This window comes from Pyrgilauda ruficollis, unplaced genomic scaffold (assembly GCF_017590135.1).
Source record: "Pyrgilauda ruficollis isolate IOZ18807 unplaced genomic scaffold, ASM1759013v1 scaffold21, whole genome shotgun sequence".
NCBI lineage: Eukaryota > Metazoa > Chordata > Aves > Passeriformes > Passeridae > Pyrgilauda > Pyrgilauda ruficollis.
Genome location: NW_024520318.1, coordinates 2,659,568 through 2,677,466, shown reverse-complemented (window position 1 = coordinate 2,677,466; position 17,899 = coordinate 2,659,568). Strand labels below are relative to the sequence as shown.

At 41.8% G+C, this 17,899-nt stretch overlaps 1 protein-coding gene across 2 annotated transcripts in view; it reads left to right on the top strand.

Annotated features, from left to right (window-relative positions):
- Positions 1-1,789: 1,789 nt before the first annotated feature.
- BCHE (butyrylcholinesterase) overlaps positions 1,790-17,899 on the top strand; it is a 28,226-nt gene continuing 12,116 nt past the window's right edge. The window contains exons 1-2 of one of the 2 annotated variants that reach the window (XM_041468024.1): positions 1,790-1,814; positions 4,580-6,101. In XM_041468024.1, the coding sequence (XP_041323958.1) occupies positions 1,805-1,814; positions 4,580-6,101 (1,532 nt within the window). In that variant the 5' untranslated portion in view covers positions 1,790-1,804. Of the gene's footprint in view, positions 1,815-1,835; positions 1,858-4,579; positions 6,102-17,899 lie in introns of those variants that run through there. The other variant, XM_041468025.1, reaches the window with a different exon arrangement.

Sequence of the window (17,899 nt, the reverse complement as noted above, 5' to 3'; positions counted from 1 at the left end):
ATAATTATAATATTATAATTATTATAATTATTCTTTATTATTATAATTATATTATATAATTTATATAATTATATTAATACTTATATAATTATATTATATCACTATTTTATTAATAAGTATGTCTATTACACTGCTGAGTTAACAATCTTGGTTAAGTATTCTGAAATCCCACTGTATTGGACAGTTCTGTGCTGAAAGTTTGGGGATTTTTCACAGAATTATGGAATTCTCAAAAGGCATGGGTTGAAGGGATCCTAAAAATCAGCCAGTACCAACCCCTGCCATGGTGGTTTAGGTTTAGAGTGGGACATATTCTCTCCAGTGAACATATTCATGCAAAATACCTGCGGAAGGTCTGATCCTAAAGGACGAGGTAAAATTACCAGGAGAAATTAAATAATCCTTCTTTCTTGAACTTTCATCTGTAAAAACACTAATTCCCATGCTGGCTTTAAAAACCCCACTTGTAATCTCCATATTAAGGTCTATAAACTTCATCCTTAACTTTTTATTTCTGCTTTATTCCTGTTCTATGCGTTGCCAAATATTGCTTTTGCGTAATTGAAACAGAGCTGTAGTTTGATTATTAAACAGGGAAGGTAATTGTGTTCAGCTCTAAAGGGGGAAGCAAATATGGACAGCAGAAAAAAAAAAAGGCTTAAATGGGGGAAAAATTGCCTTTTTTTTTTTTTTTTTTTTTCCTAGCAGAGCTGGAGAGCAGACGCTGCAGGGGTCAGCAGTCCCAGCTCCAAGGAGTGGCTTTCTGCTTCCGTGGGGTGGTTCAGGGAAGGGGGTTTGACAAGAAAGTTTGTAAGGGTGGTGTATGGAATTTTTTTCTTTTCCCCACCCCTCTGTTTTCACCTGTACCCTGCAGAATTTTTGCACTTTAATGCTGTGTTGTAGGACATATCCCCCAGCCGTGGTTCAGCCTGGCTTTGCACCTGCAGCATGGAATTCTGGTGGGAGCAATGCTCAGGAGCCTCAGGAAACAGGAGGATATCAGGTGTGCTCAGCACCACGGGTGATTTCCTATTTGAGGCTTAAGAAAAGAGAGCAAGCACCATGTGACACCACACGGGTCCCATTTTTAACCCTAAAATCAGAAGGGAACAATGCAGATCTGTGCCACAGCCTGGATGAGCAGGAGCCAAGTGATGCAGCTGGTGTATGACATGTCCAGACCAGGCACATTCCTCTTTTATCTGCCACAGCTGTTAAAACCAATAATAAATACCTATTTACAAAGAAAATCTGAGGTTTGAGTACAGCAAAAGAAAAAAAAGAAAATTACAGGTGTGAGTGCTCTAAGCAAGATGAAAGAGGGGCTTGAATTATTATATTTACATTTCTGTTTATTCTTATAAAACAGATGCCCTGCGCACGGAACAAATCCCTGTGTTTGCCTAGCCCTGTGCCTGGTTTTGCCCAGCCTGGGGTTGTCCCTGGAGCATTTCCAGGGCTGCTCTGGGAGCAGATGTGGGATGGGAGGCAGATCAAGTGGCTGCTGCCAACTCTCGCGAGCTCCATGTCAGAAAGAGTTGATTATAATGTCAACACTGGCCAATTTACGGGCTTAAAGCAGCAGCTGCACCGCTGCATTTCCCCCAGGGATCCCGAGATCCCCACTCTTAAAAACTTTGTAGTTTCTTGTAATAGAAGCAGGGTAAGTGATTCTCTCTTTGCACGTCTCTGCCTGCCAGGATAATTTGCGGTTCGGCTTGATTTGCGCGGGGATTGGGATCTCTGGGAACGCTCTGCTCTGCCCATTTGTTGCTCTCCGGGGGAAGCTGCCTCTGCTCTGCAAATGGAACAGCGTGTGTAGCAGACCTTGGCATTATTCAAGGGATCCTGGGCTAAGTAAATTAAGCTGAGCTAGAAATCACTTATTAATTCAACCATCTTTCCTATTTAAATAGCGATTATGTAGTCCGGTGTATAGATTTTTTGGCTGGGTAAAGATTTGCAAGGGGGAGGAAAGAGGCTTTGAAATAAATAGTGTTCCCTCACTGAATAAGAATGCAAAAGTAGAGTCTGTTTAACTTTTGCTGGGGGAAACTACTACAGCAGCAGGTTTTTACAATGTGCAAATACACTGCATGATATAACTCTGCTGGGTTGGTGTTGGTGAGCTAAAGCAATCTTCTGACCCTTTTACTCTCATTGTGATAATCAAGTAATGTTTGTTTTGCTCGGTTTGCTTTACATTGCTGTGTTTGGTTTAAAGCAGCATTAAAATCCTTATTAAATGTAATATTTGCCAGGCATTCAAGGTGTAATAATAATCCTCTGTCACTTGCTACTTTTGTTAATATTGGCAGAGTGACCTGGGAGTAGATGAGTCCTCTCATTCAGTAGCACAAAAGTTCTGTGTTTTTGAAGCTTGATCCAACTTGTTCTTTGAAATTCCAGAGCTAATTTCAAAAGAACAGAACTGATTTTTTTGGTTTTTTTTTCTCACTGCTATTATGATCTAAAACTATTGCCTCCATATTTTGCAATGCTACATTGTTTATGCCATCTCTTTTTAATTAACAGGAAAGTGCAGGAGGAGAATTAATTTTAATTACTATTTAGGTGGATTAATCTTGAGGAACTTTAAAGTCTTTTGCTTTTCTTAGCATCATTTTTTCTTCATAATGATAATATTGTAAGTACCTTATTATTTCCACCTTGTTGTGGTTGTGTCATGATCAAATGCAGTGAAGTAACAGTGTCACAACAACAGACTTAGAGAAATAGCTTCTCCCATCTCATAGTGTTACTGGGTGCTCCAAAACCCAACTGGATCCCTCATCCATCATTATCCTTCTCCCAGCTCTGGTGGCTTTTCAGGATTTTGGGTTTGATTTTGCAGAGGGCCTGAGAGGAGCCCTGGGATGCTCAACACTCATGATTTTTTAAGCACAGATTTACAGAGCAAACCAAATAATTCTGTTAAAAAAATAACCCCAAGTCTGTGTTGGTTTAGCAGGCTGGAAATATTCAGCAAACTGGGTAAGTTATGCCCAATTCTCCAATAAGTTATGCCCAAAGACAGTGTGATTTAGGCTTGAATGTTTTAGCATACTGGGGTAAATACAAGCTCTTGCTTTGGTCTCTGTGCACGTTTGGGGTGGATCTCAGACAAGGTTCTACCCCCTGTCATGGTTTGACCCGGAAGTACATTCCCAGGGAGAGATTGTTGGGGTGCCTGTGCAGGGACAGGGGCTGCACTGGATGATCCCTGTGGGGCCTTTCAAACTCAGGATATTCCCTGATTCCATGCCTGGCATGGAGACAGGGGAGCCAAAAGCCAGTGAATGTGTGACTGAGCCTCCTGCCTGTGCCCAGGCGAGTTGTGCTGGCCCAAACTCCTTGGGAGCTGCTGGACCCCATGAACTGACAAATCACATCTCGAATATTTAACCAAAAATGGGACAATTGCAGGTTTCTCTCAGTCAAGCTGAATTCTTGGTGAAGTGCAAGACCAACTCTGAAGTCTACCGCCCCCATTTGCCACCTCATCTATTTTAACACAACAACCATAAATGTTTATCTTTTCTAAAAATTATCTATTTTCTGTCTGTTTAGATGAATGCTAAAAATACTGTCCCTGAAGATTCCTCCCTGCTCCTTTGATGCTGTTTCAAAATCAGGAGCCCCTTAGCACAAAATCTTCCCTTCCACCCCTCTGCTGCATTTTCCTTCTAAGAACAGGCAAACAAGCAGGAGAAGCTCAAATTAGGCCACAGCTGTATATTCCAGAAAAATTACCCTCATTCCTTTTAAGGACACGAGTGCTCCTCATTAACAAAGAATGGCCTGTTTAAAGGGACAGGACAAAGCATGCGATGTGTGACAGTGAAACAGGCAAAAAAAAAAAAAAAATAGAAGGGAGCTTTGTTGAGCATTTTCAGATATGTAAACCACAGAAATGGATTTATGCAAATGGGCTTTTTGTGAATTTTCAGTTTTAAGGATGATGCTGAGGTTTTATTTGAAAAGGTTGGGTGCCAAAATGTGGTACATAATCAACATTTATATACTTAGCTTTAAGGTGATACTGATTATCACTTGGAAAATTTCTCAGGAAGGAAAGAGCAGACCTTACCCAAATTATTAGATACTATCTTCATATATTCAAAAATCCTTGATGTTTTATCATTTTAATATTAATTCTAAATAGCAGAAATATGACTGCTTCATGTGACTCTGCTAGTTGTAAACTTGGTTAAGATGCTCTAGAAAAACAAGTTCTTAGAAGAAATTATTCAATTAGGTTTTGGTTGGTGGGTAAATCATCTGCAGTAGTCAGAGCCTGCTTGTATGATTTCATCTCTCCTGGTTTGTCTTCCTCAGTTCTACAGTTTTTAGGAAGAGAATTTTTCTGAAGTACTGACCAAATACTAAATACTGAATACAATTTTTGCAACACAAATAACCAACAAGAACTTACAGTTAAAAACTTCTGTGCTTTGCATAGCAACACCTTCTCATTTTCAGTGCCCCTGGGATGACCTGCACCATTATTTAACAGATGATTTTGGTACTAATATATTGCAACACTTATTCTGAAGTTATTTTTCATCCTGTGTTTCAGGCATCATGATTTGGACAAATGGTTTGAGTCTCTTCGCCGGGTTTCTGATGGGGTTTCTTCTCCTGTCTGTGTTCACCGGGAAGGTGGTGCCTGAAGAGAATATCATTGCAACCAAGAAGGGCAAAGTCAGAGGGACCAGCCTGCAGGTGCTGGGGGGGACAGTCACAGCCTTCCTGGGAATCCCTTATGGGCAGCCCCCCATCGGGAAGCTGAGATTCCAAAAACCAGAACCTCGGGAGAAATGGGCAGATGTTTGGGACGCCACCAAACATGCAAACTCCTGTTACCAGCCCATAGATACAACTTACCCAGGCTTTGCTGGCTCAGAGATGTGGAACCCAAAAACCAACCTAAGTGAGGACTGTTTGTACCTGAATGTGTGGATTCCTTCTCCCAAGCCCAAGAACGCCACTGTCATGGTATGGATTTATGGTGGTGGCTTCGAGTCCGGGTCCACTTCCCTGCCTGTCTACGATGGGAAGTTTCTGGCCAGGGTGGAAAGAGTGGTTGTGGTTTCCATGAACTACAGGACTGGTGCATTGGGATTTCTGTCCTTGCCCGGAAACCAGAAGGCTCCTGGAAATGCAGGTTTATTTGATCAGAGGTTGGCACTTCAGTGGGTCCAGGAGAACATAGCAGCCTTTGGAGGCAATCCCAAAAGCGTGACTCTGTTTGGAGAGAGCGCTGGCTCGGCCTCTGTCACCTATCACCTCCTTTCTCCTGAAAGCCACCCTTTATTCACCCGGGCCATCCTGGAGAGTGGGTCTGCCAATGCCCCCTGGGCTGCAATTACATCTTCTGAGGCCAGGAACAGAGCAGTGGCATTGGCCAAACAGCTCCAGTGTCCCACCAGCAACGAGTCAGAGCTCATTTTCTGCCTCCAAGAAAAGGATCCAAAGGAAATAGTGGAAAATGAAATTTTTGCTGTTCCTTATGGTTCTCTTTTACAAATATATTTCTGTCCGAGTGTGGACGGTGATTTTCTGACGGACATGCCAGAAGTATTGATGGAGAATGGTCTTTTCAAAGAGACCCAGATCTTGGTGGGTGTTAATAAGGATGAAGGGTTATCATTTCTGACATATGGAGCCCCTGGCCTCGACAAGGATAGCGATGGCTTGATCAATAAAACCCAGTTTGAGGCAGCTTTAACTCTGGCCTTCCCAAGAGCGAGCAAGCTTGCCATAGAGTCAATCATCTTCCATTACACGGACTGGGAAAACTTGGGAAAGCCGGAGCACTACCGGGATGCAATCGATGACGTTATCGGGGACTACCAGATCATCTGTCCCGTGGTGGAGTTCAGCACCAGCTTCGCCCAGCTGGGCCACCACGTCTTCTTTTATTTCTTTGAGCATCGCTCCTCCAAGCTGCCCTGGCCAGAGTGGATGGGGGTCATGCATGGCTACGAGATCGAGTTTGTGTTCGGGCTGCCCCTGGAGAGGAGAGTGAATTACACCAAGGCTGAGGAGCTCCTGAGCCGCTCTATGATGAGACACTGGGCAACTTTTGCCAAAACTGGGTGAGTTTACTCTAGAAGTTTGGTTGGTTGATTGGATGTTGTTTCAGCGGGGGGAGAAGCTTGGCTGTTCCAGTGCTGCTTTGGAGCCTGGCTGGAATGATGGAAACAGATTAATTGTTCAGTTATCCAGAATTCTTATTTTAGCTCTGACAAAAGCACTGTTTCAATAAAACAAACTGTTGATGTGTTGATCCCTGTATTGGACAAGCTTAAGGGATCAATATTTATCCACCCATAAAAGCAAATACAAAACATTTCTTTGCCAGGGCAGCAGTTGTTCCAAAGGCAGGTAATGGTTTCAAGGGTTAGAAACAAAATATTTCAAACACTAGAAAAGACTTGCAGCAGTAGAAGTAGGAGGAAAAAAGCCCAATTTCCTTGAGGATGTAATTTGCTGAGAACATTCAGGTATATAACAGGGAGGTGTGCTGTGTTCACACGATGAAGAGATTGGGATTTCAGAAAGCCTCTCCTCCCTGTGTGCTGGCCCACAACAAATCACTCTTCAGTTCCAGTCCACTCATTTTGAAGTGAAATATGGCCCAGCCTGCACAAGGAGCAAATAGGAATATTTCATTTGGGTGTTGATATGGATTAAATCCAACCCCTCTCTCCAGCTGGAGTCAGGAGGAGTGAGGCAGCCCTTGCTCCTCTCGGCAGGGCTGGGGACTGTCGATGAGATGCTCAATTTGAAATGAAAATGTTTCAGAGCAGTAACAAAAACAGCCCCCACCACAACAATCATGTAGGATTAGTCCCAAGCCTGGTGGGAAGGGGAGGTATCTTTTTACAGAAGTTTGGTTTGTGCTCTCTCCTGAGAAAATTATACATACGAAAATCTGTTCCTTGGAGAACACACAACCAAGCAGTCAACTCACACTCTATAAACATTTCTTTAACTTCAGTGTTAAAATCCTGAATTAATTCTTTCTAAGGTGGACCCTTTGTTTGATTTGTCAAGGATATATAGATTTGTAAAGGCTGAAATCAACATTGGAACAGGATCTAATTAATTTTTTAAATAGATTAGAAACCAGAGGGGACCACTGTGCTCATTTAGTCCACCCAACCTTGTACATAACACAAAACACAGGTAGGACTGAAATGTTCCCACTGATTAAAAATGTTTCCACTGATTAAAAATCCAGAACAAACATTGTTAGGTTGTTTTAAACCTTAATTCCACTTAAAATGTTACATTATAAAAGTAAGTGTTTCCAGACTGATTTTGCCTATTCTAACTCTGCATTTTCCAGGTTTTACATTTTGTTTGACAATTTGTAAGATTCATTTTATTATTTTTGTTCCATATAGAGGTTGATTATTAAGGATCTATTAAAATAATCCTTATTCCTGTTTTTGTAAATTGTTTGGTAAACAAGCAGGGTCATACCCTTGAGACTTGCACTAATGTTCTTTTTCTCAAATTATAACTCTCCGCCTTTAAACCTGTGATTCATCCACACCTTGTTGGAACTTTCCCTGCCAGAATTAAACACTGTCATCCTCACAGAGCTGTAATTCCAGGTGTCACCTCTGCCTCCCAATTCAACCTGACATTCCCTGTTTCTCCATCCAAGGCAAGCGCTGTTTGTGCTTCGTGGTGTTATCTTGGGCTGCTGTTTGTCAAAGGCTCCACCATCCATCCCAGATCCACGTTCCCCCCTGCCTGGGCTCTCTCCAGCTCCAGAACACCCCAAAATTGGTGGCTACCAATCCCCAGCCCTGTCTTGTCCCTTCCCCTCATCCTCCATGGTGAACTCACTGCTTATTTTTATGTGTATCCCTTTTTTAACAGATTTACTTATCAATGAGTGTGATTGATTGACTGATTGATTGGTTGCCTTGATTTTTTAGGAGGATGAATTACCTTAACAACTCCCATCCCCTTTATATGCTGGAGCTTGTAATAAATATTTCTCTTACCAGAAGAGATGAGCATATTAAAACTCAGAAAATAGCTGTACCAATAGCTGCACTCATCACTGCATAATGCTTTTATACAGCTTTAATTATTGTACAATTCAATCCAAAATTTAATCCACGAGCTCTTCCTGCCTCCCTCTCTGCTGAGAGCCTGAGCACACCCCTCTGTGTGAGTTTGGTGGGGAGGGCTGTGATGCAGAGCAAACCCTTCAGTGGGGTTCAGTCTGGAATTGAGCTGGGAGGTTGATTTATCAATGCCAAAAATGCATCTGATAGATTCCCAAGATGAATTCTGATATTGGGACAGGCCTGGGAACACTTCCTGCACCATGAAGATGTGCTGTGACACCGTTCCTTTGGGGCTGGTGTTGGTGGAGAGCAAACTGAGTGAAAGTTCCTTGTTCCACCCTGCAGCTCCCCATCCTGCCCTAAAGGAGCCTGCAGCAGGGTCTTCCACCAGAGACAGCACACCCTGCCACTGAACACAACTATTTCTTAGTGGAAAAAGAGAAATTCAGGTCTATATTTGATTTTGCAGAGCGATATTTACATTTCTTTGAGCTATTGGTTTCCACTGGATTATGTATATATTTCATTTTCAGGTATATATTTAATTTTCATGTATATAACTTTTATGTATATATATTTATATATAAATCTCAATAACCTGCTCTGCAAAACACTGTTCCTGTCACTGCAGCTCCTAAAATTAGACAGCATAAGGTACATTCAGGTTTAAGTTTGTGGAAGACAGTCCTGTCACCTACTCTGATCATCATTCACACTATAATTAGATTACCCCACAGATTGAATTTCAAGTGGTTTCCACAGCAAACAGCAAATAATCCCTCCCTCTGCTCCCACCACGAGGATCCAAACCACCATATTGGGAAAAACAATACAACCCAGCAATTTCTGTGTTAGTAAAAGATCAGATCAGGATTAACCCTCTGTGTGACCTTTTGCTCATTATCCAGAGCAGACACACCTAAGGCTCTGTATCCCATTATTCAGAGTGTGCAAGCAGTGGGGGAAGTAATAAAAATGCTCAATATTTCCAAAGTTAATAAGTGATCCTTTATTTCTCCCAGCACAGCAAACATTTAAAAGGAGCTGGGGAAGCCCCGTTTTAACAAAATGTTTGTAGGAAACTCTGGCATGATCAAAGGGCAAATCTCTGTGGGGAAAATTACCATTGATGTCTCCAGAAGATGAAGAGAAAAATCAAGCAAAAATGAGAAATATTGTACAGCATATTTTTTAGTGAGGGTGTTTGACCTAATATTCTAATGTGCTGAAGTACAAAAGCACAAGGGAGGGGAGAGCAGACTGCAGAGGAAAGGAGATGAAGTGGAGTCAACAAAACTGGAGGAAATCTTGTTTTTCCTGGTGTTTTTCTGCCTGGGAGGGACTGAGAGGTGCCAGAGCTGCTTCTCATGAGGGGCCTTCAAGCCCAAACTTTGACCTTAGTGATCTGGGTTTTATTATTGTGTGAGGAATAAAAGTACTGATAGGAAAATTAAAAATATGCACTTAGGAGCATTTTCTGTTTCTGTCATGGTTTAACCCCAGCCAGCAGCTAAACCCCACAGAACTGCTGCCCTCTTCCCCTACAGAGGGATGGGAGGGAGAACTGGAGGGATGAAAGCAAAGAAAAATCCTTAATGTCATGTAAGGACAAAAGAAAAGATGTTAGAGAGAGAAAGTGACTCTTTCAAAACATCCCAAGAGTGTGAAATCCTTGATTTCTGCATTTCTCAGTAACCAAAGGACACTGTCAGTCAGCCCAGGGGTTTCCCAGCCCACCACCATCCCCAGCAGGAGTGGATGCAATTTTCCAGATCTCTGGACACTTCCTATTTCACATCCTGGCTAAAAATAAACATCAGTGATTAGTGACCATTTTTCCTGGAAAATTACAGGCATTTCTATTTTTGAATATAAACAGGGAATGGAGATGTGGAGGATTCAGCAGGAGACAGGAACACACATTTCTCCTGTGAGCCTTGGAGCTGGTGCTGCTCTTAGACTCCAATTTCTCTTCTGGATCCCAGGGAATAGGGTCATTTTTAGGAATCTGCCATATATTGACATAGTCTGTGAAGATCCTGCTCACAAAGTCTTTTTCATGGCTGAATTTGGGTATCAAGTAAGTTTGATCAAATATCCCAGCCATTCATTTTTAAGCCATTAAGATATTCCATAGAATACTTTTCTTTTTCATACATTTGAGCCTTGACAGAGCAACATTTTAATCATACCCTGAAAAATCCTTGTACTACCATGAAGGGAAGAAGGAGACTTACTACTCCTGCTGTCTGAATAAATCAAGCCTAATAAAATATTTGGGTTATAAGAAAGAACAGATTCCAAAATCAACGTTCATGATTTACACTTTGAGGTTGAATTCCTTCCTCCACCTTGACCTGGGGCCTTTTCAGCTTATTCTTGCATTTAAGTGTATTGGCAGTTGAATATCAATTCATAGCCTCAAATTCACTTGATGAAATACCAGATATCACCACAGTTAGACAAAGAGAGATGGGCAGATTGGATTCAGCAGGAAAGCATAGTGTGGTGTCAGGAAAAGTGCTGGATCAGCTCTGGGATGACTGTGTTTGTGTGGAAATAACATTTATTTTAACAATATTGTTCATTTTCAGTGGCCTTCTCCTAAACTTTTCCCAGCACACTTGATTTTAAGCCACACTCATGAAAAAAATAGAAATTGCTCTTTTTGAACACTTTTTAAGTTCCTTTTTCTGCCTCAATTTTGTTATTCTTCAGAAAGCTTTTGAAAGCAGGCAGGTGACACTAACAGGTCCTACCAATCCTCAGCCCCAGGATGCTCTGCCAGCTCTGGGAAAGGGAAATTTTATTTATCCCTAGAAAAACTAGATGGGATCCCAAATCTTTGGGTGCCTTTTCTATTCCTTTATCCATTAGATTTGGTTACTGTGTTTTTTAATGATGAGAGATGCAAAGTGACAAGAGCCGGACAAATCAGATGGGCTGAAAACTCAAGCAGGAATATAACAGAGCACACAAAGATAATATTTTTTAAGGCTTTGTGAAAAATGTTTCTGATAAAAGGAAACGGGCAAAACTTGTCTCCCTGCCAGTTTTACAACTGCCGAAACAAATCTTTGCAGCTTTTTCTATAAAGTGAAGCCTTTGAAATATTTCCTCCTATGTTTTAGGGGAATTTGTGAGGCTTTGATTGTCCCACTAAAGCTGTGAAGCATTTTGTCTGGTTATTATTGCCTTTCCCTGATGTTCCTCTGGTAGACACATAATAAATTTCAGTGCTTTTGTTACCAACTTATCACAACCTGTTTATAGAGGGTAGTTTCAGAGCAGTGAGAACAAAACCAACAGCCTCATATAGAGTCCAGGCAGCACTTGAACTGGGGACCTATATACTCTGAGTATGGGAAGGACTGAATATACTGGGAAAAAATAAAAATAAAGAACTCCAACCACTTTTAATTTCCTTATACTTCAGGAAGTTGGAAGTTTTATGTGCCTCTGAGCCGTTTCAAGGGAAGAAATTTACTGTGGGCTGTATTTCTGCTAGAGATTCACTCGTGTTCACAGGGATAGAGGAAAGTTTTTGGGTTGGAGTCACTTTGATCCTCTCAGGGTCTTTAAACACTCCAGAGCCAGAGCTCAGGGGGAGCAAGAGGAGCCTTTCCCTGAGGCTGCTGCTCCTGAGATCTCACACCCTTCCAGAAAAATTAATATTTCATCTTAACAAGTGATTTTTCTGATCAGGTCAAGAATCCAGAAAAATAAATTTCTGGATTTTTTTTTTTTTTTTTTTGTAGTATGAACAGAGTAGGAGAGAGGTTCCCAAAACTACAAAAAATGTATGTGGAAAGGCTTTCTTCCCGATGTTAGGGAAAATTAAAGCTTTCTTTTTGACCCAAAAGGATACATTTACTCTTTCATTCATTGTCTTTCATGTGAGAAATTTCTAAGCTATGCAAAGAAATTGCAGAAATTATAGTCTTGAAAAACAAGGGGAAAAAAAAGTTTAATTTTGAAGAAACTTTACTCCTATTTTTCCACCTTCAGTTTTGAGTTTTTAAAAGTGACTCATCATCTTTACCAGGGTTTACATCCATTGTTATATTCAGAACAGTAATGGAAATACCTTTTTAGCAAACTAATAGGAAACAGTGGATCATGGAAAATATCAGTAACCAGAGACTCACCTTGGCAGGCATCTCTCTCTCTGGCTTTCAAGCTGACAAGCTGTCATTGAATTTCAAAACTGAAAACAGGAGTGTTTGATTCAGATGTCTTTTGAAAATTAGTCTGGGATACAAATTGTTGAGATTGGTTTAATTTTATTACAAACATTGCAAATTACAAGAAGTTCCTTTCCGTATGTGCAGCAAACTCAATTCTGTCCACGCGCATTTTCCTCCCTCCGACAGATGAGTCAAACCATTCTTTTCAAACAGGAGATGAGAACATCTATTAAGGAAATGCCCAAATATTGTAGGAGCCTTTGAGTGAGAACAAAACTAAAACCTAGAGCTGAAATGCAGAGGATTGCCTGGAAGAGAACGCTGGCAGTGCTTTTTGGAGCAGGGCAATGTCGAATTCAGTTGTCAAAGGCTGTGGGGTCAAACCCATCAGTGATGGCTTGGGGCTGAGCAAGGAGAACTCCTGAGCCCTGCAAGAGAGGGACATCTGAGGGGATGGAGGAAGAAATGGAGCTGGGGAAGGGGCTGGAACAGCAGGAGGGGCTGAGGGAGCTGGGAAGGGGCACAGAAAAGGAGGCTCAGGGGGAATTTCTGGCTCTGCACAACCCCTGGCAGGAGGGGACAGCCGGGGGCTCGGGCTCTGCTCCCAGGGAACAGGGACAGGAGGAGAGGGAACAGCCTCAGGCTGTGCTGAGGGAGGTTTAGGTTGGATATTAGGAAGAATTTCTCATGGAAATGTATGTCCTGCCCTGGTAAAATCTGCCCAGGGCTGTGGTGCCGTCCCCATCCCCTGAGGGATTCAAAATCCACGTGGATGTGACACCTGGGGACATGGGACAGTGGTGGCCTTGGCAGTGCTGGGTCAGCAGTTGGACTTAAAGGTCCTGGAGGTCTTTTCCAACCTAATTCAGTGATTCTATGGATCCAAATCTTGGATGTGGCTCTGCCTTTCCTCATAAGTGGGATAGGTTGAAGAGTCTGTACTGGACAGGGTTCCCTGCTGTCCCAAGGGCCTGGCAGAGTCTACACAGACACATTCTGGGGGAAGGAGAGGCATGAAGAGAAAGAAATGCCTCAAGAGTGAAATAAAACCATGGTGTGATTGCCACCTCACATTTGGGAGTGGGAGTGAGAAACCTGGATGTAAATAATTTAGTGTCTGGTGGGAAGTAAGGAAAATGGAAAAGCAAGGGAGGGAAATGTAACTGCTGCAAGACATCAGGTGACCAAGAAATGCACAAAGGAGAAAGAATAAAAAACAGATTGAAGTATGAGAGCAGAAAATGTCTGAAAGACTTTCGGGGGAGAACAAATCTGAGAACAGAGAAATGAAGGAAGGGCACACATGGATTTATTATGAATTGTATTTGAGGCAGGTTCGCAAATAAAGCCAGGCACTTCAGAGGGAATGGATTTTATAGGCGTGTAAACACACAGTCCCCAAAGGCACTGAGAAATTCTAATTAATGTTCACGCACAGTCAATCCTCTTTTTAAGGGCCACTCTTCTGCCATGCTGCTTTCCTGCAGCTTAGTCCTTGTTTCATCACCAGGAGGCAGAAATGGAAGTTTGAAAGGTCTGCAAACCCCATTTTTCCAGGTGGTTCTGGAACACTAATCTGAAGGGATGCTGAGAAGTTCCACGGGAGGAATGGAAACCTTTCAGTGCACATTTTAATTTACTCCCCAACGCCAGAGATTGGCTATTCCAGGGAAGTGGCAGAGGCGAGGGGAGAGGAAATGAGGAGCAGCAGAGGTTACCTAACACCACATTTTTGAAGGGAGCTCAATGTGGTGTTTAATTCTGTTTTCAATCAGCTGCAGGGGAAGGCAGTGGTGGGGAAATGTACTTAGAAATTCAGTGTTGGGATTTGGGAGGTTCTGTCCCCAAGAATCTGAAGCCGTGTTGATAGAAATTGGGCATTTTGTGCTTGCAACTGTGCTTGCAGTTGGTGATGTTACACAATTCTGTAAGAACAAAAAAATTGAAAGCTTGTGTTGGTAGAAATTGGGCATTTTGTGCTTGCAGTTGGTGATGTTACACAATTCTATAAGAACATAAAATTGAAAGCTGACATTCTCTGCTTCCCCAGACACTTTTGTGTCCTCTACCTTTCCTTGCAGGAACTTAAAAGAATTTCTTAATTTCATAAAATGCAAACCCTAAAGAGCACTACCTCAAATGTGCACCTCTTCCTACAGGAACAGCTGTTTAAAAACAGTGATCTTTTTAAAATTCTAACGAAGTTTTTCATTTTAATGAGCTTTTAAATATCTGCCTCTCATGGATCTTACTCATGGTGCAACCTCCAAGTGGATTTTCTGTACAACTGGAAATGCTCAGATGTTTAACAGTTGATTTCCCTAGGAATAAAGTAGTCTGCATATAATAATTTCCATGAAACCCTCTCAATTTTGAAAGAGAAGGACTTTAAACGGGTTACTCCTCTCTTTTCATATTGTTTCTTCTTAAGAGCAACCCTTCCATGGCTCCCAGTCCATGTGTTGGCATTTGGAGATTTCCCTCTTGCTGCAGTTCAAAAGAGAGACTCAGAAGAATTTACAAGAATGGGATATAATTCAAATTTCCTTATCAAAGGAAGTCATATGTAACTTCCACTTGTAAATGTCAAACCTATAATTAATTTACACTATGAGAAATTATTATTATTATTATCATTATTATTATTATTATTATTATTATTATTATTATTATAGATAGAGAGCACTCTATCTTGTTTACATTTCCCAGCATGAAGCTGCAGTGGTTCAGTTTCTGATGAAGCAGTAACACAAATTCCCTCTCCTGAATGCTACCCAATAGTTTCATTTTTAGGACTGCTCAATTTGGCCTATATTATATGATCGTGAAAGTTTGTGACTCACGCACTTCCTCCCACTCACAGAAATAAAACAGTAGTAGAAAATATAAAGAAAAATGCCACTGTGATGAAATCCATCAGGACACAACAAATCCAGAGGGTTTTGGTTGGTGCAGGGCTCTGTGGAGCATCCATCCTGAAAATAAATCATGATTAGGGCAATTTCCATTGAAAACAAATCTCAAATATCATATCCTGGCATAGTATCAAGTACACAGTCTCAATTGCAAATTTAGTCTCTAGAGATAAGAAAAGCATTGAACACATTTATCCAACAATTTCTGAGTGCCTGGGATGAACTTTATTAATGGCAGAGAAGGGAAGGAATGGAACCAGCAATAATATCCATGAGCACAGTATTTACTCTTTCTCAGAACCAGCTGGGCTGACAAATTTTACCAAAGACAGTGGGAATTTAAAGCACAGTATTAATAGTTTTATGGCTATAAAAACATTATTCTCTCCTTTCACGCCCTCTTTTTTTTTTTGTTTCTGATGAAGCCCTGGTTTGTTCCAGGGAGTAATTCTGGTTAAGATATTGTGTAAATTTGTGTTTTCCGGGTCATGAGGAGGAAGAGGGGATAAAACAGCCTCAGAGGGTGACTAAAAGGACAAGTGCCATGTGCCTTCCTGACTACTCTTTCTTTTACTTACCTGTTAGGGAAGGTACTTCCTCCTGCAAGGTCTCAGTGGGGTTCAGGACCTTCTTCCACTTCCAAATATCCCTCTTCAACAAGACTAAAAGCTATAGTTCCATTTGATGTCTTCCTGCAGCCAAGACTGTTAAGAAATAACAGCTTTGAAATGTGGCCCTTGAAAGCTGAAATTGATACCACACAAAAGGGCAGAAGGATCTTACAAAACATTTTGCAGGAACATTGGGGGGAAAAAAAAGGCAAAATTGTTCTTTCAGCAGAAAGAAAGACTAAGCTGCAGTGTTGACTCTCTCATGTCTATATAAAATAAAACATTTTACAGGAACATTGGGATAAAAAAAAAAAAGGCAAAATTGTTCTTTCAGCAGAAAGAAAGACTAAGCTGCAGTGTTGACTCTCTCATGTCTATATAAAAGCCATGTAAATATGAAATGTGAATATTCACACCAGAACCTGAGTCCTGGAGAAGGTGTGAAATCCCCACTGTGACTCTTACACGGAACAGTGGGACAGCTCCAGACCTCATATGATAAAATCCCATCTCATCCATGCTCTGTGTGGAGTTTGGGGTTCCTGGAGCAGCCCCAGGCTTGGCTGGAACATTTCAGAGGGAAGGAGACCCACGTGCAGCACAGCCCAGAGGGTCAGAAGTGCAGGCAGGGGTTGAAGGGCTCATTAGCTCTGGCTCAAACTCGTTATTTCTCCTGCCACCAGAGCAGGTTCCTGTCCAGGAGCAAGGGGTTGGAAGCACCCAGCTCCTGAATGCTCAGCAAAGAGCTGAGACAGAGCATCCTGCATCTAAATGTCCCAAATGCTCCATTATTTATGACCAATACCTTGAGGCCTGCCTTGTGTACGGCAGGAATTTATGACATGCAAGAATTGTTTCAACTCAATGGGTGCTCCACGAGGCTCTTTGGAGCAGAAACAAGACAAAACAATAATAGCAAACAGCACCAGAAGAAAAAAAAAAAAAAAAAATAACAGCTTGTTGCTTCATTTCCTGAAACTGATATATAGTAGCACATCCCACTATAATTTATAGTTAAAGGCATTTAAACAGGCAGCTGCTGTGTCCAGGCTGGAATCTGGGAGGAATATCCTGAGCTTTATTTAGCCTGTGAAGGTGTAAGAAAGCCTGGCTGCAAAGGTTCTTCTCCAGTTTCTCTCAGTTAAGGACTTTGCCAGCTGGATCCTGCTGCTTTCTTCAGGGATCAACAGAAGGAATAATATTTACCCAGGCTAGGACTTGCAAAGCGTTTCCCTCTGGCTCAGGGACACTTTGCAGTCACTGGATTATGGACTCGTGTGTGTGATCTGGGAGTGAGAACTGAGCACAGCAGGGTATAATGAACTTCCCAGAACCAGCTGATTACAAAGGGAGTTTGAAGGATTCGAGTCTGCACATCCCTCAGACTCGTAGTGCTCATCAGAGGAGCCCTTTCTTTCCTACTGTGGGAATGTCAGTAAGGCTCAAATGCCACAAAATCAGGATTTCTGCACCTTATTAAGAACAATTCTATGGCTTTTTTTTTTTTTTTAAATTTCAATTATAGGATAATTTAGATCAATTATATGAGAAATGTTTAATGACTTATATTTTCAGAAACCCATCACTATTTTCTCACATCCATGGTGTCGTTCAAGCAAATCCTTTCAAAACCTGCTGTCACAACCCCATCATCCCCTCGGGGACCACACCAGCACCCCAAATTCAGATAACCTGGCAGCCAGTGTGCTGCAATGGGAAAATGAGCACAGGTATAAATATCACCCGTCCTGGCCTTCAGGAATCATGTGAGAAATCTGGCTGTGCTGGCCTGGCTAATGCCACAAACACTTCCCACCCCTCTGGAATGGGACTGGGGCAGCACAGGAGGGCCTGGAGCTCCTCACTAACATTCCTGCTAATTAAGAGTGTCCTCCTGCCCAAATGGGAAAGAGGAAAAATAAAATGTTTCCTTCCAAAATGTGAGGGGGGGGAAAAAATTAAAAAAGGTTCATCTGTTTGGTTTAGACCTTGAAGATCATCCAACCATCAGATGTGCAGAAGCAGCCCTTACTCCCAGAGCCACCCTTGGGGTAAACCTTTAGGTTGTCCTTCTTGTTTGATGCTGAACT